The following is a 20,642-nucleotide window of genomic DNA, read 5'->3' as shown; positions in this document are numbered from 1 at the left end:
TTATTCCGTAATATTATTCACTAATAAATCTTTAATTTATTCACTGCGCAACAAAAGTTGATTAAATTTTTGCATTTGATAAATAGAAATTGTGATTTTATTTAGAGAATTAATTTTATTTGATAATAAAAAGTTAATGCTTCTTTGAAAGTTTAATATATATATACATTAAATCTAAAATTGATAAATAAAAAAAACTTATATCAAATTAAGAATATAACCCGGGATTGACTTTTTATTGACTTCTATATTGATATTGAAGTTTTTTTAATAAAAAATTATAAACAAGGTAGTAATTAGAAATAAAACAATCACATCATGTAAAATTTTACATGGCTAAGCTGTTGGTTTAGTAGAAACTTTATGATCGGTTTGATTGATATGCATGCATTTTTTTGTTTAGAAAATCTGTAGCTTCGAAATAGTAAGTTTCAGATGTAAAACCCTACTAACCAATAAATTCATATTTGGTTAAAAGCAAAAGTTCTTCCGTTTGTTTTCTAAACATTTTAATGATTTGATCAATATAATTTATAGGTAACTACAAACTTTAATAATAGAAGACTGGATATAGCACCAGAATTTCTTCTTCTTTTTTTTCTAATTAAAAAAAACCCCATCCCCCAGCAGGTCAGTTTAATAAAACATATGGTACAGTTTTCCTAAGATATTGCCAAGTCTTTTCATTATTGATATGTTTCACATGCATATGCAAGGAAAGGGGCATTACAAGTAGCTGGAGACTAACTTCCTTTCATTCATAGGCATAGGCTCAAAATCAGCTTGCATATTGGGCAATCTTACTTTCAAGTGTATTTTTATCAGCCCCAACTACCTTATCAACTTCCTTTCCATTTCTTATAAAGAAGAAGGTAGGAACACTGCTAATGTTCCATCGCGCTGCCACATCCCTACCCTCGTCTATATCCACTTTTAAGAAAACTACCTTTGCATATTTTGCAGCTAAACTCGTATAGAGAGGAGAAATGAAGCGGCAGGGACCACACCATGTTGCGGTGAAGTACAATATCGCCAGCCGTGATGTTCTTGTAGCAGCATTTAACTTAATTTCCAGCTCACTGGTGGAATGAACGCCAATAACCTGGCCTGTCATTCGAAAAACAATACTAAGGTTAACATATAGGAATTATGTCCCATGACTCATGTAAAGTAATTCATACGCACACAAAAGGAATGATATTAATGGTAATTGATCAATAAGTGTCTTAGGATCGAGAAGTCTGAAATTGTCTAAATGCAACTGTATGAAGATCAACAAGGTCATCTAACCAAGGTATTGATGATTTATTATATGCATTGAGTGATGATTATGGTGAACCCAGGAAACTAAAGCATAGACTAATTCACATTATACAAAGAGTAGCACAAGTTTTAAGGCCTTCCCTAGGGATTCTTACGAGAAACATAAGCATCTTTTAGATGCAGGTAGTCTAAGTTCATCAAAGATAACAGTCTTTCTAAAGAGTGTTTCAATTGAGGCCTATATAAAGCATTTACCATAAGAAAAATGAATGAGAAAGAAAACAATCCCTACCATCTTTAAAAGCAGATAATGCTTCCTGATCCTGCACAAATTAAAAGATAAACAAGTTTCAGAATATATGCAGTGACCTGCTTATATACGACAGAACAAAAGTTAGGAATGGATGGGAATACTTGGCTGACAATATATTATTAAGTTATTTGGCTAATAGCCCCTACCACTGCATAGAGAATAAAAACTAAAACATCATAAGCTTCCCTTGTAATCCTATCTAACAACACCAAAATGCACGACACCCTAGATCCATGAATCAGCCCACGCTGACCATGTCCAAATGTACTAAAACATCCGAGTTCTTGCTCGGATAACTAAATTACTTTAATGAAGTAACCTCTCCTAGACAAAGAAAATAGAAAATAATTTAGGCTTAAGCGGCAGGTGCACCCTAAACTTTATTTTAATAAGAGGCTCCTTCTTCTAAATCATAACGAATCCATGGCAAAGTTAATGCGCCAGAAGTGATAAGTATTTATGCCATATAAATACAATCAAATTAATTAATTCATCTTACTTGTGCCTCAGCTTTCTTCTGTTGCCTCTGACGTTCACTCCTTTTTAGTTCCCTTTCTTTCCGCAGGCGTTCATATTTCCTGCGATGCTCTTCAATTTTGTGTGCATTAGGTTCCACCTGCAAAGTAAAGGGTTGCCATGAGAAAGCATTTGCAGAGGAACACTAATGAAAGAACGGAAATGTTACCTTTTTGAGTACGGAACCAATCTCCTCATCATAATCTAACTTAGACGCTACATGCAGATCACTTGCTGCTTCTTCCCATTGGCCAAGCATGGCCCTTGCCATCCCTCGAACTTTATATCCTTTTGCTGAGTCAGGATTGATCTACACATAAATAGTTAACTTCAAACCATCAGCATGATACCAAGCAAAAATAAAATAAAACCACAGACTCTTTAGCATGATTTTTGTTTGTGACCTAAGCAAGCACTGAGAGAAATGGGATACCTTTAAAGCTGCATCAGCATCACGGATTGCAGCATTTGGTTGGCTCAATTTAACAAATACACTAGCTGAAAACAAGCATATCAGAAATTTAAGAGAGAGAAAAATGTTTTGGAAAAAAGTATAAATTATGTTGCAAATAAATTTACCTCTAGTTGCATATAGTATTGCTGAGGTGGGATTTAACATGATAGCTTCTGTTAGATAATTTATAGCTTCATCCAGCTTACCTGAGGAAGGAAAGAAACTGAGAATTTGTAAAGAAATAAATAGGTAAAAGAAAACACACCATGAATTCAAAAGGTGAAGTATGCCTCCAGATATCGCATCCATGGCTTTTAATTTTTCTGATTGAGCAGCATCCCGCTTTTCCTCCGTAACTTCAACCGAAGGGTCTCCCATCTGAATTAAGAAAAGACACAAAACATTTACAAGTTTAACATGAAACTCTATCACAGTCCAGTTAACTGAAGTAATTATAGTTGGATGATCACTCACTTTTTGTGGAGGATTGTTGTCAGGTTCCACAACACCGTTATTATCTAACTCGACATCAGACTCAATAATATCATCATCTTCTTCATTTGAAATATAGGGTTTCTTGTCATCAGACTGTTGCTCAGGGTCTGCCATTTTAACACCACCTCTATCCTGAAAATTGGCATAAATGACCAAGAGCCAAATGAAGTTCACCATCATCACTAAAGAAAATCTTATTAGGCCAGAAAATAATTCACTTTTTGCTAAAATCATTACATACTAAAAACATAAAGAAGGAAAAAGTACTTTCTCTCTCGCAAAGCAGGAAGCAATTAGACTATTGATTTACTAGAACACTAGCTCGATGAAAAGAAATAAAATCAGTGGTGAGAAGAAAAATCCTAAGCAAATATACCCAAATCTTGGATAAAGAAAATGAAGATATAATAATCAAATTTTGATAGAAAAATCGAAACTTTGGTAAATATGCTGAATCTTACCGTCTGTGGGTCGGTTGGAATTTGAGCTCCCAGACTTCAAAAATAAATCAAAACATGGCAACGCCTCGTCAACAAATCAGAAGCAAAAGCAATTATATTAAGTATAAGTTGGAAAAAATATTACCTTAGGAGATAGGACTTGAAGAAGGAAAGGGAGGGAGTGTGGATAATTGAAGGGTTTGATTTGCACTGATCAACAAGGAGCTTTAGGTCTGCTACCTTTGAAGCATCCATCACAGTAGCATATGCCTCTCTCTCTCTCTCTCTCTCTCTCTCTCTCTCTCTCTATCTATCTATGCTTTCTTCCTTTTCTTTTCAGGATCCAAAAGCAAGTGAAGAAGAAGGATGGTGATGCCAACCACGGTGGTGGCCTCACTCTTTTTTTATCAAACTGAAAGCGATGATGTCTTGATTGATCCACAAGGGTCCATGGAACTAGTGATGGACCTCAGCGTACACCATCATTGTCTTTCCTTCTTCATTATAATTAAGGGGGAAAATCCCGTACAACCTATATTAGATACATTTTTTTTAATGGAACACCTAATCCCGTTCTTGTAAACTTCAGATTATCCATTTTTAATTATGTCTTTTAATGAAATATCTGACATTTTAAAAGAACCTTTAATGCGTAACCCAAATTTCATATTATAATTTTCCATTCTAAAATATTTTTATAATTTAAAATTAGATCCAAAACAATTTTCAAATTCTAACTGAGTCCCAGTCACAGAAATTCAAAGATCAATCGGAGAATGCCGCATAGGCTCTTGTATTAAAGAAAATAGTTAATTAAATATTTTATACCTTAGCTTAATCTTAATATTTAATTTGGTATTTGAATTTTTTATCTTTATTTGGTACATAAATTTAGCTTCAATGCTCAACTTTTTACCTGAGTTTTTTCAATTTAGCACTTGATTTTTTTTGACACAATTAAGTGCCTAAGATTAGTTTAAATGTTTAATTTGTTATTTGAGTATTTTTACCAAATTTTTGTTATTAGACATACACGTTAACTATTCATTAGGCCACATAATGCCATTTGATCTAAGTATCAAACTATGACATTAAAACTAAACTGAGGTGCCTTAGTATATTGACCTAATAATATATTAAAAAAACCAATGGTAGGTCAAGTTTTTAAGGGGTAAAGCAACATTTAGTCATTGAATTTGACAACTTTCCCACATTGGTCCCTGAATTTTCTTTGGATTTTGTTAAAGACGTGACAATGTGACACTATGAGATTAAAAATTTAAAATTTTTTATATAAAATCTAAAAATCTAAAAATAAAATATTTTTAAATAATGATATGACATAATCTTAGAGTATCACGTAATCATATATTAACATAATCAAAATTAGAGATTAAATTAAGAAAAGCTTCCTATGGGAATTATAAAAGATGAAAATGTGTGGATGTATATTTTTCTTTCTATTTTAGGTTTTCATTGATTAAGGATTTTAGAGAATTGTCAGTTCATAAAGATAAACGAAATCCAATTTGAACAAGTACTAAAGGTTAACAATAAAGATTTGGATGCCTTTGTAATAAAAAGAAAAATCCAAAGCATTTAAAAGAAAATTTAGCCGCTTATTGTAACGATAAAATCTTTAAAATGTAATAATATTTTATATTTTATACATGTATAAATAAATATAATTTTTTTAAAATGGAACCTAACATGAATTTTAATATTTAAGACTACTTTCTTGGTAAAAGAAAAAATCACCTCTAATTTTAGAAAATTACATTTAAAATAAAATGTGTCGGTGCAATTTTATTTCTAGACTTCATCGGATAAACCAAATCATATTAGGTAGCTATAATTAACTGATTAGGGATTTTATAGAGATAAAAGAAATCCAAATTTAGCAGGTCAATATTGAAGATTTGGATGCGAAAATCCAGCCGCTTATTCTAAATCTCTAAAATGAAATAACATTTTATATATGAACATGAATTTCAATATTTAAGACTACTTTCCATAAAATCAAACTTTTGGTACAAAAACAATGGTCACCTGCATTACAAAATAAATTAGAATGTATCGGATCAAAATTAATTGATTACCAATTTTAAACAAATTTCATAAAGATAAAACAAATCCAATTTTAACATGCCAATATTAAATATTTGGATGCCAATAATCCGCCCACTTATTATATATGTTTAAAATTCACGTTGATAACAAAATTTATCTAAAGCATTTAAAAGTAAATCTAACCACTTCTTCAAAAACGTAATAAAATTGTATGTATAGATTTTAAATTTTAAACCCCTCAAAAAAAATCAAAATTAAAACTTACTTTCTCCTTTAAAAAATGAAACATCTCTAATTTGATAAAATTACATTTAGGATAGAGATTAAAAGTTTTTTTTTTCTTTTTAAACTTCATCTGATAAACTAAATCAAATTATATTAAAACAATTAATCGATACAGTTGCCGGGGGAGTTGTATGTGATGAAAATGAAAATTAAATATTTGGATATAACCGATATCTAGAAAAATGTTTGATTTTTAAGGGGTTCAAACTTATCCAATATAAAGGTCATGATAAAGTAATCATTCAATTAAACAGTTTGGAGAAAGCTATTTTAGGAAGTATTCTCACCACATCGAACTCTAATTAAAGGAATCCAAAGTATTTTGGCACAAGAAAATACGTAATTTTTGCGTTACATCCTGAGAGAACAGAATCAAGTTGTGGAATGCTTAGCTTAACAAACATTGATCGAAAAAAAATTTGTAGGTTTTTGATTTCCCGCAATGATTCAAATGGACAAGGCTAAAAGTATTTTTTCTTTTCAAAATATTTCTACTTAATTAGTTACGTAATGTTTTATTGTAAAAACAAAAACAAAAAATCGATTAGGGATTTTAAACAATTGTGATTCCATAAATATAAAAGAAATCCAACATTAGCCAATAATAAAGGTCAAGATTAAATATTTGGATGCATTTGAAATAAATCCACATTGACAAAAAAGAGTATCCAGAGCATTTAAAAGAAAATATAGTCGCTTATTCCGACGAGAAAATATAAAAAAATGTAATATAATTTTATATTTTACATATGTATAAATAAATTTAATTTTTTTAAGAAACAGAGTGTAGCATGAATTTAAAAAAAAAACCCCTAGAATTTTAAATTTTAAATTTACTTCACGTAAAATCAAACCCTTCATAAAAAAAATAAAATGAATCACCTATAATTTGATGAAATTACATTTAAGACAGAGTTTAAAAAAGATTAAAACTTTTTGGACTCCAGATCAAATTAGGTTAATGGATTAGGGATTTTAAAGAAATTTTCTTTCTATCTTTGGACTTCATTAAATTAAGTTAGTACAATTAATCAAGCAATAAAGGTAAAGATTAAAGATTTGGATTCCTTTTGTGGTAAAATTCACTAAGAAAAAAACCAAAAAGCATTTAAAAAGAATCTAGCTTCTTATTCTAACGAGAAAATCTCCAAAATGTAATAAAATTTTATATTAATTTCATGGAGACATGGTATATTTAGTTATGAAATACAAAACTCTGATTTTTTTCATTTATAAATCTAATTTCTCAAATGTTCGGACTAATAAGTTAATCCGAATTATCACCCTAAACAAGGGCAAATGTAATGAAATTACTCAGATAAAAAAGGATTAACAAGAATTGAAACTCATCATGTTAAAAGAAAACATCTAACATTCATAAATTTTGTTCATGGTCGATTTTATTTAATAGATAAAATTTAACATATTAATCGTGTTTATTTATTTCACATAATATATAAATATAAAGTATGAATTTGTTTATTCACTGATATGCCATAAAACGAATTTCACTCAATCTTAACTTCGGTGAAGAAAGGGAAAAAACTAGGGTTTTTTTGCCTTCTGCATTTAGAGAGAAGGGAGAAAAGATATATATTTTTGTTTGAAAATACATTTTTAATATGCATTTAAAAGAATAAATTTAGCGAGAGAAATAAATAAAATATAGAAATATAAAAAAACCTGTAAAATAATTTAGAGCATTGCCCATTGACGAATAAAGGGGTTATTATTAGTCGTGGATTAATTTCCATATATCCACAATTCCGCTGCGAGTCGCATTCTCGTCTTCCCTATTTCGGTCCTAAGAGGCTTCAAAGTCGAACGAACCTCACCAATTTCTTACTTGTTCAAACTTCAACGCTTTTTTTTTTCAACTACCAAACTAAGCTTACTTCTATGGTATTTCTTTCTTTTTTAAAATAAAAAAGAAACATGGTTGGAGTTAAAGGAAGAATCATTTAGTGGCGGCTTTTCCCTTTCATCGATCCTTATGCCGAAGGAAACAGGACAAAAATGGTGTTCAAGAACAAGCTCTTCTTTTCCTCTTCTAAGAAATCGGGTTCTTCTAGTCCTGATGGATCATCCAATAGCCCACGTTCCACTTCTAATTCCCCGATCCGATCCGATAAGAAAAAACCCAAAGCTTCTCTTCCCAACTCTGATTCACAACAGATCCCTAATTCACCTTCCCTTTTCAGTCCCACTGCTTTTAAGCCAACCCAAGTCAAAGATGGACCCGCTCGCAAGGACCTCAAACCCAGCGAACCCCAAACCCCAGTTGCTAAACCTTCTTCCTCTACCTCCAAGAAACCCGATGCTAAGGACGGGCCTTCCTCTGTCTCGCCTTTACTCGCCTCTTCCTTGGGGTTGAATCGGATTAAAACTCGCTCCGGTCCCTTGCCCCAGGAGAGTTTTTTCAGTTTTAGAGGGGAGAAAAATGCCGCCGCTTCGGTGCTTGGAGCTAGTAACTTGTCCAGGGCTGGAGGTTCGAGTAGTGCTGGGGGCGGTGGTAGTTCCGGGAAATCGGGTTCTGGGAAGAAAGATGGGTTGAACCAGAGGTTATTGCAAGAGAGTTTGCTTGATAATGTGAGCAATTCGGACAGTATGTCACCTGGAAGTGGTAGTGGTGGATGGCACTCGAGAGAGCATAGCCCTGGTGTACAGGGGAAGTCTCGGTTGCAGAATGGGGAATCATCCTCTGAAGCTGGTACTGCTCTTTCTGTGTCTCATTACCGTTTTTGTCTTTCTGGAATATTAGTTGTTGTTTCCGATTCTGCCTTGGATGATGTTTTAGTGGCAGTACTGTTGTGTAGCGAATAGAAATGCTCAAAACAGTCTGATGATGCCACATACCTGGTTAGGATTCCCCAGTGTAAGATCGGAGTAAATGTTCTGAGCTTTTTCGCATTGACCGTCATATAGGTATAGCTGGAAGGCTAGGTAGAACGTTAAGGAAGTTTAAATTCACCACAAGGTTTAATAATTTTATTCTCTTATCGAGCATAGATGTCAAAATAGGGTTATAACTGCTCATTGATCTGATACACAAATTACAATATGCAGTAGAAATGATGTGGAGTGTGTTAGGTTGTAGGATTTGCTTTCTCATGGTCCTTGGTTAGTTAGCAGTATGCATATTGCAGACAAATTAAAAAAAGGAAAAGAATCCAGAATCAGGTTTTTGTTATTCTTTTTAAAAGAAATAATCTAAGATTATGCTATTACTTGAGCTGATAGAGGCCAAAATGGAAAAGTATACTCTGAAATGATTTCTGTGAAGTCTACTTTATGGTAGTCAATATATTCTTTAGATTTTTGCTGAATTCTGAGGAAAACAACGACATCTTAAATTTGAAATGTAGTCAGTATAAGTGCATGATATGTTCACTTCAGATCATACTAGGTAGATATCATTAGAGGTTAGAAAATGACCTCAAAAGCCTGCCCTAAAGAACCTAAACCAAGACCTGCCAAAACTTGTTTTGATAAAAAAGTAGGGTCAAACCTGAGAAAACTTGTTAATAAATCAAACCCTACGAGTCTACAGTCATACTATAATGAAATAAATCAGGAGGTCAAGAAATCAGACTATTACTATGAGATCCACATTACGCTGCTTATCGTTTAGATCCAATTTAAAAACTGATTGGAGATAGGTGGAGGGATCCAATTTGATTATATATAAGACATCCATGTGGAATAAAACCACATTAACAGACCCCATCAGACCCCATTGTGTGTAGGTGGAGATGGAGAAGCCTATCACGTGGCAAACTCGAAAGGGGTAATGGGCATTGTAACATGCAATAACAACAGAATAGGGCCCAAGTTCTAACACTCAAGCATCCAACCTTAAACAATTTGAAATATGTGGAGAGGTTCAAGTTGAATATATGACATTGATGTGGGATAACACCAGTTTAACATTTATATTACTGCTAATTGCTTGCTTTTGATTTCATGCATAGATTTAATTAGTGAATTCATACACCCTATTATTTTAATACTCACAATTTTCTTTACTTAAGTAAATATTATTTCTTCAATCAAAATGTATTTAACTAATAAGTTTCAATATTAGCTTATATATCCTGTATCGTTCGTGTCTTCTGTATTCTTATCGTGTACAAAATTATCATCTATTCAATCATTATATGATCGGAAAGCACGCTGATCTTAATGTGGAATGCTTATGCATATATTTTGAGCAGCAAAATTTTTCTCTATGCATCTTCTTCATTTCTTTGTCCTTTCTGTTCTAACTAGGTGAGCAATTTCCTTCATTAGAACTGCTTTATGTGGAATGCTGGTTAATGTAGAAATGGTTTCATTTCCTGAAGGAATGCTGGCAAATTGTTATGTTTTTCTCTCAAAAGTAACTTTTGTTGGCTTGAATATTATTACCAGGACGACTCAAATCATCACGGGGGCACTCTGGAGTCTTAAAAAGTTCTGATTTTTGTACACCAGAGGTACAATAGTATTTTCATTGATCCTCTCCTTGCAGTTACTTACTACTCAGTGACTGCTCTTGCATTCTTTTACTGTCAAACTATGATGTTATTGATTATTAGAATATTTTCTTTCCAGACTTCATATGATTGTGAAAACTCCAAAGAGTCTGAATCCCCCCGTTTTCAAGCCATTCTTCGCCTTACTAGTGGGCCGCAGAAGAGGTTTCCAGCTGATATTAAGAGCTTTTCCCATGAATTAAATTCAAAAGGAGTACGGCCTTTTCCATTTTGGAAACCTAGACGCTTAAACAACTTGGAGGTACATTGATCCTATTTCTTGTCTCCTACTTTCTTGCAGTTTGTATTCCTAACTAGATTTCTGTTTTATGCAGGAAATTGTGGTTGTGATTCGGGCAAAATTTGACAAAGCAAAAGAGGAAGTGAACTCTGATTTGGCTATTTTTGCTGCCGATCTGGTTGGACTTCTTGAAAAGAACTCTGAAAGTCATCCTGAGTGGCAGGAAACTATCGAGGATTTGCTGGTTCTGGCTCGAAGCTGTGCTATGACACCACCCGGAGAGTTTTGGCTTCAGTGTGAAGGCATTGTTCAGGAGTTAGATGATAAGCGTCAAGAACTTCATCCAGGAACACTGAAGCAGCTGTATACACGGATGCTTTTCATTCTCACAAGGTGTACAAGATTGTTGCAGTTTCACAAAGAAAGTGGGCTGGCTGAAGATGAACCTGTGATACAGCTTCGCCAATCTAGAGTCCTGCATCCTGCAGATAAGAGAACTTCCTCGGGAGTTCTAAGAGAAGCAAAAAGTTTGAGTGCGTCAAAGGCGTCAAAAGCCTCCACATCTAAGAAATCTTATAGTCAGGAGCAACATTGGAGGAAGGACCATCTTGTGCTGCCTGGAAGTTTGATCACTTCCATTGACGACACTCAAAAGAACTTGGAATCTCCTGCAAGTAGAGATAGGATAGCTTCCTGGAAGAAACTCCCGTCTCCTGCCAAAAAAAGTCCAAAGGAAGTAACTGCTTCCAAGGAGCAAAACAATAGTATGATTGAAACCTGGAAAAAAACAGGAGCTTCTGATGTAGATCTGGCTGTTGTTAAGCTTCAGGAACCTCCTCCTGCAAAAGAATCTCAAGAACACTCTTCCAAGCACCAGCACAAAGTTTCTTGGGGTTATTGGGGAGACCAACCAAATGTTTCTGAAGAAAGTTCTATAATATGCCGCATTTGTGAGGAGGAGGTACCCACCTCAAATGTGGAAGATCACTCAAGAATATGTGCTGTTGCTGATTGTTGCGATCAGAAGGGTTTAAACGTTGATGAACGCCTTGTAAGAATTGCTGAAATGCTTGAGAAAATGACAGACTTATTTGCTAATAAGGATATGCAACATGTAGGGAGTCCAGATGTTGCTAAAGTATCAAATTCGAGTGTGACTGAAGAATCTGATGTCCTATCTCCTAAACTAAGTGATTGGTCCAGGAGAGGTTCAGAAGACATGCTTGACTGTTTTCCTGAAGTGGATAATTCAGTTCTTATGGATGACCTTAAGGGTTTGCCTTCAATGTCATGTAAAACTCGCTTTGGTCCAAAGTCTGATCAAGGAATGACAACATCATCTGCAGGAAGCATGACTCCCAGATCTCCTTTATTGACACCAAGAAATAGTCAAATAGACTTGTTATTGGCAGGCAAGGGTGCTTTTACAGAGCAAGAAGATCTTCCACAGGTATCCTTTGTCCAGTTTTTTATTTCAGAAAGACGCAAAATGTTTCAAGAGGTGCTGAACTACATGCTTTGGTTGCTATGCTTTTTGATATTTACTTCCAACTTTATAGTTTTCCCCTCTAACTTTCCTGCCACATGCAGCTCTCCTCCTCACCTTTTGTGTTCCTCATGTAGGTTTTTTTATTTCTTATCATATGAAATGCAATCTTTTTCACTTTTTCTCTCTGTTCTAAGTGATTTTGTTATCTGCTTCAATTAATTGTTGTGAATTCAAGGCTGTTATGCACCCACAGTAGACTGTCAAATTATTGAATATTCGGGGAATGTATAGGAGCCACTCCAACATCGCGCAGATGCATTAGTTATCTGCTTTTTGCCATCCAGTTAAGAGTGTATAGTCTTTCTTTGGAAGTGCCAGGTTTTAATTTGTTCCTGATCATGCAGATGAATGAACTTGCTGATATTGCCAGATGTGTAGCAAATTCACCATCAGTTGATGATCGGTCTGTGCCATATTTGCTGTCTTGTCTTGAAGACTTGAGACTTGTCATAGACCGCAGAAAATTTGATGCACTTACAGTAGAAACGTTTGGTGCGCGCATTGAGAAGCTGATCAAGTAATTTTGTTTCTGCTTCTTATTTATTATATTTATATAGTAAAAATACAAATGCTGTAGATACTCCAGAAAAAAGTAAAATTTAGCTATACAATGAAAACTTTGCTGAACATCCTTTTCAATGGAATGTTTGAACTTTGAGCAAAAGGTGCTGGTTGAGTTTGTTTCTTATTCTGTTATGATTTTGATATTTTAGGGAGAAGTACTTGCAGTTTTGTGAGCTAGTCGAGGATGAAAAGCTTGATATATCAAACACTGTCATTGATGAGGATGCTCCTTTAGAGGATGATGTGGTTCGTAGCTTGAGAACTAGCCCTATCCATTCATCTAAGGACCGTACCTCCATAGATGACTTTGAGATAATAAAACCAATTAGTCGTGGAGCATTTGGGCGTGTTTTCTTAGCTAAAAAGAGAACAACAGGGGATCTTTTTGCAATAAAGGTACCTGAGTTTGATTTTCTTCCCCTATGATCTTTTTCACTTATAAATATAATGTTTAGTTATTTATTGTTTATTTTATCTATGTATCTATTTTATATTGTATTAGTTACAATAGGATTCTCTTTTATATTAATGGCATTTTGCTTTTGGTTTTTATTGTGGTTCCCCTCTATATTTTCTGTTGTATCATGTCTGACTTCATATCATTTTCATCGTTCTTTTTCTGTTAGCTTGTTACTTAGAGGTCAAGGGAGAGGTTAATTTTCAATTAAAATCATGTTTATGCCGTGTCAGGTTCTAAAGAAGGCAGATATGATCCGCAAGAATGCAGTTGAAAGCATATTAGCAGAGCGTAATATTTTGATCTCAGTCCGCAACCCATTTGTGGTGAGCAGGTCTTGCTTGCAAAGAATTTATCTTTTTTGAGAACTTGATATCTTATTCTGACATCAATTTGCTGCATCAGGTTCGCTTCTTCTATTCATTTACTTGCCGTGAGAACTTGTATCTTGTGATGGAGTATCTAAATGGAGGTGATTTATATTCATTGTTGAGAAATTTAGGCTGCTTGGATGAAGAGGTTGCTCGTGTGTACATAGCGGAAGTTGTAAGTTTTAAATTAATTTATTACAAGGGATATCTACCTTTTTGCATATTTTAGTTGAATTCTATTGTTTTATTATATAGTTATATACATATTTTTACAGGTGCTTGCCTTGGAGTATTTACATTCTCTGCATGTGGTTCATCGTGATTTGAAGCCTGATAATTTGTTGATTGCACACGATGGTCATATCAAGGTAACTGTTTATATGGTCTTGTTTCCATTCTTTTGACAAATACTGAATATACATTGCATTATAACTTGGTCAGTTGTTTTCAGTAATTCTAAATGTGCATCAATAGTGTAAAATATCATCTTTCTTTTGGATCAGAAGCTTAATGTCATCTTTCTATTTACCTTTGGTTCTTCCTGTTGTTATCATCATTGCTGTTGTCAATACTCATAATGCAAAATATCATTTTTCTATGTACTGTTTATCATAATTTATGAAATTTATTGAGATACCAATGGCAAGATGAAGTGTGTTTTGTACTATTTAGGGAAAAACCCGTTATGTTGGAAGGTTGGATGTGACTGAGGGTCAGGGGACGATGTATGTTTATTCTTTGAGCTGTTAGTTTGTTAAGCAAAATGAAGATACCTTAAATGGAATGTGATGTTGAGGTTACTTGGACAATACCTAATTTATTTATTAAAACTTACGATAATTTTTTTTTCCTACGAGCAGTTGACAGATTTTGGGCTTTCAAAGGTTGGTCTCATCAACAGTACTGATGACTTGTCTGGTCCAGCAGTTAGTGGAACATCTCTACTTGATGATGAGCAGCCTCAGTTATCTGCATCTGAGCATCAGCAAGAGAGGCGGAAGAAACGTTCTGCTGTTGGTACACCTGACTATTTGGCGCCTGAGATTCTTTTGGGAACAGGACATGGTTGGTATAGCCTTTTTTTAGTTTAAGGTGCTTTAGTTATCTTTTTGTTACCTGCCTGATCTGAGGATCAAGCTTGATTAGAATTGGTTAACCTGAAAATTGTTTATCTTACAGAAGCTTAAGCAATCTGGATCCAAGTTATTTAGTTGATTTTATGATTGATGCTGGTTATAATTAGGTTAAAACCTACGCTAGCTGATTAATTGAGATGCATATGCATTTCTTCTCTGGTTGAACACGTTTTAAAGCAGTAAGTTCACAACATCATCCAATTTTCCTCAGGTGCAACTGCGGATTGGTGGTCTGTGGGTGTAATTTTATTTGAACTGATTGTCGGCATTCCACCCTTCAATGCAGAGCATCCACAGGTAATGTCGTTATTCTATGAGTTCCAGTTATTGCTAGAATCACTCCTTTTGACTTGACATGTTTTGCATTTTATTTCTGTTTCTTCCTTCTCAAAGTATAGATTAAATTTTTTTGTTCTTCTTATATTGATCTAAAACTTGAAGGCTATCAATTTTTTCCTCCAGATTGCTTGAGATTATGTTCAAGTACAATGTTCCTTTTCTAGAATATTGAATGATTAAGGAGGTGGATCATCTGTTAGATTGATTGAAAGCTACATAGCTATCATGTTAGGTTTACTCATTTTCCAGTTAGTTTTGGGACATTGGACTCCTGGTTCACACTTCACAGGAGACCCAATACTTAAAAAAAAAGATAATAATTTGGTTCAAAAAGCAAGGGATACATGGATACGCTAATGATTGTGTTGTTTTAAGGGTCTCTTTTAAGTTTTCAAAGATTGTTACTGTTGGAGTGCCGTTCAATTATTAACGTGCCTTTGACTTTGAAATTTTATTTTAAGTTAATTCTCATTCTTACATTCGTTTTCTTTCATATTTTGGTTCTAGATAATATTTGATAATATTCTCAACCGTAAAATACCTTGGCCACGGGCACCAGAAGAAATGAGCCTTGAAGCAAAGGATTTAATTGATGGGTAAGAAAATTATTTTGTTGATGCCATTGGTATTTCATGAGAATTTGATACATGTTGGAATAAATAACAGTAGTAATGCAATGATTCAGTCCAAGTAGTTTCTGGATGCATTATTTGGATGGATATAACTTTTATGAGTTCTTTTTTCTGAAAACATTTATCGAGCATGCATGGTTCGCAAAGACAGCTGTTCTATATTTGCTTTATGGCTAATGGCTTTGCTACAGAGAGGTTCCTTTCCTATAGACAGCGAAAATAAATCCATCAACATTGTTGCTCAATCAAAGTGCCTACACAGATTTATCAAACACAGTACATGTCTGTGTAATCTAATTATCTCATGACAAACACAAAAACAACTTTCTAATATCAAGGCATGTTGATGCACATCTGTGAACACGTATTTTCCTAACACATGTCACAGATTTATTTTCTCAGTTTATGGGACTGAAACCTTGCCTTCATAGGCATACTAACTGATTAAGTGAGATACTACTATGTCACCTTAGTTGTTGCTACTGCATCCCACGGGATACTTGATGAAGTCCTTATCCTATTCGTCGGTAATTTTATTTTTCTAGAAGTTTCTGTGTTCTTTTTGAAAGTAGCTAATATGAAGTTTAAGACTAATCCAACTTATTAAATTATTTAGCAATTTACTTAAACCGATCATATCCTATATGCTATGTTCGACATCTTAATGATCTTACAGTGTTTCACATCTTCATTTGTTAAGTATCCTATGTATTTAGCACTATTAATGCTCCATTTTTTATATTAAGAAAAAAATTGTTGAGGCTTATAGGTTTTATTAGTTGGCAACATATATTCTTACTCTGTGAATGTTTATCCCAAAAATATGTACGCTGCATCAAGATGTTTAACCAAAGGTTCTTCAAAGTCACTGGTATCAGACTTAAAAATATCTTAAGAGTCTCTTAGTTTCTGTAATGCTCTTTTTCGTTTTAGTATTTTTCTTGGTTCAAGTGTCTCGGTATGGACTTAAATTTTCTTAATTTATTCATTTCCAGGTTGTTGACAGAAGATCCTAATCAGAGACTTGGAGCCAAAGGAGCATCAGAGGTGATATTTGTTCTTAATACGACTACAACAATCTTTGGGTGTTCTATTTTCCATTTCTCACACTTCTGCGTACATGATTCTTAATTGGTCTGTCTTGGATTGAAATTTTTAACCAGGTGAAGCAACATGTATTTTTCAAAGATATCAATTGGGACACCCTTGCAAGGCAAAAGGTGAGAATGTGTTCACCATAAGTTATGAAATTCTGAGCGATCTAATTGTTTTGAAGTGTCTCTCATCCACTCACCTTTCTTTCCACAATTTACAGGCTGCCTTTGTTCCCAGTTCAGACAGTGCACTTGATACTAGTTACTTTACCAGTCGCTACTCATGGAATACTTCAAATGACCACACATATCCTGGTAGTGATTTTGATGATTCCAGTGATGCTGACAGCTTAAGTGGCAGTAGTAGTTGCATGAGCAACCGACAAGATGAAGTGGTATCCTCTTCCCGTAGATTTGTATTTTCATAACTGATTATTATCTATGATTTCTGTTGTTGACATGGCCACAAATGAAACAGGGAGATGAATGTGGAGGTCTTGCTGAATTTGAGTCCGGTTCATCAGTAAATTATTCTTTCAGTAATTTCTCCTTTAAGGTATTCTTTTAACTAGAAACTAGCTGTTGCTAAGATTGAATTTTGTTTTCTTGGTATTCATCTCTCACAAGCTGTTTTTTGCTTTGTGGTGGTTTGATAGAATCTATCCCAGCTCGCATCGATTAACTATGACCTGCTTTCTAAAGGGTGGAAGGACGATCATCCAGCCAATTCTAATGCATAGCAACATCCTCTTTCCTTTGAGAAAGAGAGAGAGAGAGAGAGAGCTTGGGTTTTTTTGACATTCGGTGTTGATTGATGTGTTGTTTGTATACCCTGTACATGTATGTATGTTATTTCAATATTGTACAACTTTTGTTTTTTAAATTCATTTGCTGTTTTAATATAAAGTGGTGTTTCTCACCCATGCAGAGATAGAAGAAAACTTGGGATTGAAACTGGTGCCTGCTTGAGGATATGCTTTTTTCTTTTATAGGCAAAAAAGCTCTACGCTGTGGGAAAGACTTGCAATTTTTTCTTTTTTACTTAATGCCAGCTGCACTGCTATGACTCTTGAGAACCTTCAATGTAGCCTACTTTCGAAATGCCGCCGCAGTGTGGGTTATGGGCTTTTGGGCAATGGGTGTAATTTGTGGTAGTGGTGTTGTTTTCTTCCTTTTTTGGTCATTATTATTGTTCTCTATAGCGTTTTTTACTGTCACTTTCAGAGCAATGAAAACTCATATCCCTTCTTTTTTAAGATCGAAGAGTTAAAGGAGTGGTTTGGCTGTTGTGTGGTTGCTGAGAATATTACAATATATATGAATAGTATGGCTTGCAGAGGTTGTTGAGTTAAGTAGTTATATGGTTAAATGCCTCCACTAGTTTGGGTTCCTTGGCCTCAACTGGGACAAGTCTCTTGTTTGTCTCTTTAAGATGCTGCTCTCGCATGCATACATGTGGTGAAAGTATCATACTGAATTTAAATTGTATTTTGCTAAATTAGCTTTTTAATTTTTTTAATATTTTCATCCACTATATAGTTACAATTGGATAAAAATTTTAACAAAAAAAAAACAGATAAAAGGACCAATTTATCTATTTTTCTAAGTAGATCATGCTTAAGTATAAATATGGGAGTAGAATAAGATAATTATAGTTATTATTAGAGAAATTTAGTTTTAGTTCAAGGGAACATAGAAAAACAAAACTCACAGGGAAGAAAAAAAACCCATAAAGAAGGGTTTGAAGTGAAATGAGGAGGTTACGTATTGGCAGAGGATGTGGAATCAGCATTGGTAGCAGTACTAGTGTTAGATTGAGGTGGAGGCGGCGATGGGGAGGAGGAATTTTGAACACGTTGGGCACTGGAAAAGAGATCAACAGGTGAAGAGTCGGCTATTTTGCCAGCTTCAAGAGGAGTGCCGTGCTTGTATGCTACCCTCAAGCTCTCATCCTCAGACTGCTTGGCCTGTGTGGTTGCATGCTTTATATCGTCCGTGCTTTGTGCCATCTCTTAACTCAGATTACGGATGGTTGGTTGACGATGGGATCTCGCTGGTTGGTTTAAGTTATACAGCTACTAACAGTAGAGGACGTGGCACCATTCTGCCATATTTATGTCCAATATTTTGACACGTTTTGCCTACTATCAGTGCACGTGCCTTCCTATTCTTACGCCTTCAGCTATACAAGAAGCATAAAACGCTCAGTTCTGCTCGTAGATTAGAATTTTATATTACTGTTTCATTCAAATATCAATTTTAGATACCAACATGAGTGATAAGAATCCCAATCATGCTAAGGCCAGGGCCAAGGGGAAACGAATCTTATGTTATAGGGCCAGGGTCAGTCTGTAATGGGCCCAAAAGAGTACATAAAATAAGCCTAGTTAACAAGCCGACCCCATCCATCCTCACTACTAGTAAAGGATAACGTCCCCCCAGCCCCTCCACTTATAACACTCGCTCTCGGTCTTACGCTATTCTCAGCTCTCACCAATGGCGACGTCCTCTCACCTTCTACGCAACGTTCTCATTAAAGGTACCCATTTCTTTTCTTCTTCTTTTGCGTTTCATCTCATTTCTTCCTCAACCTTTCCTGGGAATTGATTATCACCGAACAACCACCAACAATTTCTGTTTTTTCTCAGGATCAGGCTGGCAACCTCTGTTGTTGAAGACCAACAATTTTGCTATCTCTGTAAGTACTTATCCTTCAGTGCTACATCTTTTCATATTTTAAGCATGCGTTGCTGTAATGTTATTCCAATTGTTTGGGGATGAACAGTCTTTAGTTTTTTTTTTTTTGGGGGGGGGCGGGGGGGGGAAGCCAATTTCATCTACTACTGCTTTAGAGGGTGAGGAATGAATATGGTTTAGAAGGAATATAAACACATACTAGTCATCTAAGTGTTTACCATTTGGGGCTTAAACTTCATTTTATCTTTCACAGGAAAGATTCAAGTATCATAGCAGGAAATTTTCATATCTAGGAGGCCATCGACTCTCGTATTGCTGCCTAGCTGTTTCAAATTCTAACTTTCAACTCTTGCCATCTAGTTTAAGGGAGCCACCGCATATTGCTGGAATCGAAACAAGCATTAAGCTCAACATGCCCCCTGATGTTGTTACCTCGGATCTAAGTAGGACATTGTTACTGGCCGATTTGGACCCTGCCACTGCTAAACTGGCAATTGGTATCTTAGGGCCATTTTTCTCAGCATTTGCCTTTCTATTTATTCTGAGAATAGTCATGTCTTGGTACCCCAAGCTTCCGGTGGAGAAATTCCCATATGTCATTGCTTATGCTCCCACTGAACCCTTTCTTACTGCAACCCGAAAGGTGATACCTCCTCTTGGAGGAGTGGATGTAACTCCCGTTGTGTGGTTCGGGTTGGTTAGTTTCCTTAACGAGATCCTGGTCGGGCCGCAAGGGCTTCTGGTTCTTATCTCGCAACAGGTTAGCTAGTATGCATTGAAACAATGATAATTCTAACAAAATGGATGTTTTGTATTATTCTTCTTCTTCCATTACATACGATTTCTTCTGTAAAGATAAATGGATTTTCAGCTTCCAAATTCCGGCATTCTATATAATAAGAAAAATCTTGGTTTTACTTGACCAAGAACCTAAACATGATTGAAATGATTTTTAGGCTTCAACACCGGTTAGTTGGGTCAACATTCTTCAATTCATATTTCAGTATATTGAAAACTTGATGATGTAAAATGGATGTTTTATTTTTTGGTACCCAAAAATAATGGTATTAATTTTTGAGTATGTAATTAGGGTTTTAGAGTTCATTTGATTGAAATATCATAATTAGCCAATAATATTAGCAATTAATTTTTATCCAATCAACTTTAAAACTGGGGTAAAATCACATTTTTAAATCGTATTAAAAAGCTAGC

General features: G+C 34.7%; 4 protein-coding genes across 5 annotated transcripts; 2 read left to right on the top strand and 2 right to left on the bottom strand.

Moving 5' to 3' along the window:
- Positions 1-571: 571 nt before the first annotated feature.
- Positions 572-3,983, bottom strand: LOC107904687 (TPR repeat-containing thioredoxin TDX). The gene is made up of 10 exons (XM_016831137.2): positions 3,627-3,983; positions 3,503-3,536; positions 3,021-3,173; positions 2,837-2,924; positions 2,672-2,752; positions 2,526-2,590; positions 2,262-2,402; positions 2,076-2,192; positions 1,556-1,586; positions 572-1,107 (listed from the first exon to the last, which is right to left on the bottom strand). The coding sequence occupies exons 1-10, from the start codon at positions 3,734-3,736 to the stop codon at positions 779-781; spliced, it is 1,149 nt and encodes a 382-aa protein (XP_016686626.1). The 5' UTR covers positions 3,737-3,983; the 3' UTR covers positions 572-778.
- Positions 3,984-7,587: 3,604 nt separating this feature from the next.
- Positions 7,588-18,071, top strand: LOC107904688 (probable serine/threonine protein kinase IREH1). Of its 2 annotated transcripts, none has more exons than XM_041105364.1 (18): positions 7,588-8,546; positions 10,247-10,311; positions 10,430-10,612; positions 10,686-12,041; positions 12,485-12,657; positions 12,854-13,100; positions 13,395-13,487; positions 13,567-13,707; positions 13,808-13,900; positions 14,393-14,597; positions 14,880-14,965; positions 15,515-15,603; positions 16,635-16,686; positions 16,803-16,859; positions 16,955-17,125; positions 17,212-17,289; positions 17,390-17,573; positions 17,662-18,071. In XM_041105364.1, the coding sequence occupies exons 1-17, from the start codon at positions 7,853-7,855 to the stop codon at positions 17,471-17,473; spliced, it is 3,867 nt and encodes a 1,288-aa protein (XP_040961298.1). In that variant the 5' UTR covers positions 7,588-7,852; the 3' UTR covers positions 17,474-17,573; positions 17,662-18,071. The 2 variants fall into 2 exon arrangements, with proteins under 2 accessions (XP_040961298.1, XP_016686627.2); XM_016831138.2 differs by having other exon boundaries at positions 7,589-8,546; positions 16,955-17,128.
- Positions 18,072-18,374: 303 nt separating this feature from the next.
- On the bottom strand, positions 18,375-18,943 carry LOC121223590 (SEED MATURATION PROTEIN 1). Its single transcript, XM_041105366.1, has one exon. The coding sequence runs from the start codon at positions 18,740-18,742 to the stop codon at positions 18,494-18,496; it is 249 nt and encodes an 82-aa protein (XP_040961300.1). The 5' UTR covers positions 18,743-18,943; the 3' UTR covers positions 18,375-18,493.
- Positions 18,944-19,054: 111 nt separating this feature from the next.
- LOC121223589 (protein COFACTOR ASSEMBLY OF COMPLEX C SUBUNIT B CCB3, chloroplastic) lies at positions 19,055-20,347 on the top strand. The gene is made up of 3 exons (XM_041105365.1): positions 19,055-19,272; positions 19,382-19,431; positions 19,684-20,347. The coding sequence occupies exons 1-3, from the start codon at positions 19,230-19,232 to the stop codon at positions 20,197-20,199; spliced, it is 609 nt and encodes a 202-aa protein (XP_040961299.1). The 5' UTR covers positions 19,055-19,229; the 3' UTR covers positions 20,200-20,347.
- Positions 20,348-20,642: the final 295 nt, after the last annotated feature.

This window comes from Gossypium hirsutum, chromosome D11 (assembly GCF_007990345.1).
Source record: "Gossypium hirsutum isolate 1008001.06 chromosome D11, Gossypium_hirsutum_v2.1, whole genome shotgun sequence".
NCBI classification, from domain to species: Eukaryota; Viridiplantae; Streptophyta; class Magnoliopsida; order Malvales; family Malvaceae; genus Gossypium; species Gossypium hirsutum.
This window is presented reverse-complemented; position numbering and strand designations above follow the sequence as displayed.

What these genes read in the sequence shown, in the direction of transcription:
- LOC107904687 (XM_016831137.2), bottom strand. Translation starts at nt 3,736, where the DNA reads ATGGATGCTTCAAAGGTAGCAGACCTAAAGCTCCTTGTTGATCAGTGC. An exon ending in ATGCTGATGCAGCTTTAAAG is followed by an intron (nt 2,403 to 2,525) that starts GTATCCCATTTC and finishes ATTTATGTGTAG; the next exon opens with ATCAATCCTGACTCAGCAAA. An exon ending in ATTATCTGCTTTTAAAGATG is followed by an intron (nt 1,108 to 1,555) that starts GTAGGGATTGTT and finishes TTCGAATGACAG; the next exon opens with GCCAGGTTATTGGCGTTCAT.
- LOC107904688 (XM_016831138.2), top strand. Translation starts at nt 7,853, where the DNA reads ATGGTGTTCAAGAACAAGCTCTTCTTTTCCTCTTCTAAGAAATCGGGT. An exon ending in CAGTCCGCAACCCATTTGTG is followed by an intron (nt 13,488 to 13,566) that starts GTGAGCAGGTCT and finishes TTGCTGCATCAG; the next exon opens with GTTCGCTTCTTCTATTCATT. An exon ending in GTGTGTACATAGCGGAAGTT is followed by an intron (nt 13,708 to 13,807) that starts GTAAGTTTTAAA and finishes ATATTTTTACAG; the next exon opens with GTGCTTGCCTTGGAGTATTT.
- LOC121223590 (XM_041105366.1), bottom strand. Translation starts at nt 18,742, where the DNA reads ATGGCACAAAGCACGGACGATATAAAGCATGCAACCACACAGGCCAAG.
- LOC121223589 (XM_041105365.1), top strand. Translation starts at nt 19,230, where the DNA reads ATGGCGACGTCCTCTCACCTTCTACGCAACGTTCTCATTAAAG. An exon ending in ACGCAACGTTCTCATTAAAG is followed by an intron (nt 19,273 to 19,381) that starts GTACCCATTTCT and finishes GTTTTTTCTCAG; the next exon opens with GATCAGGCTGGCAACCTCTG. An exon ending in CCAACAATTTTGCTATCTCT is followed by an intron (nt 19,432 to 19,683) that starts GTAAGTACTTAT and finishes TATCTTTCACAG; the next exon opens with GAAAGATTCAAGTATCATAG.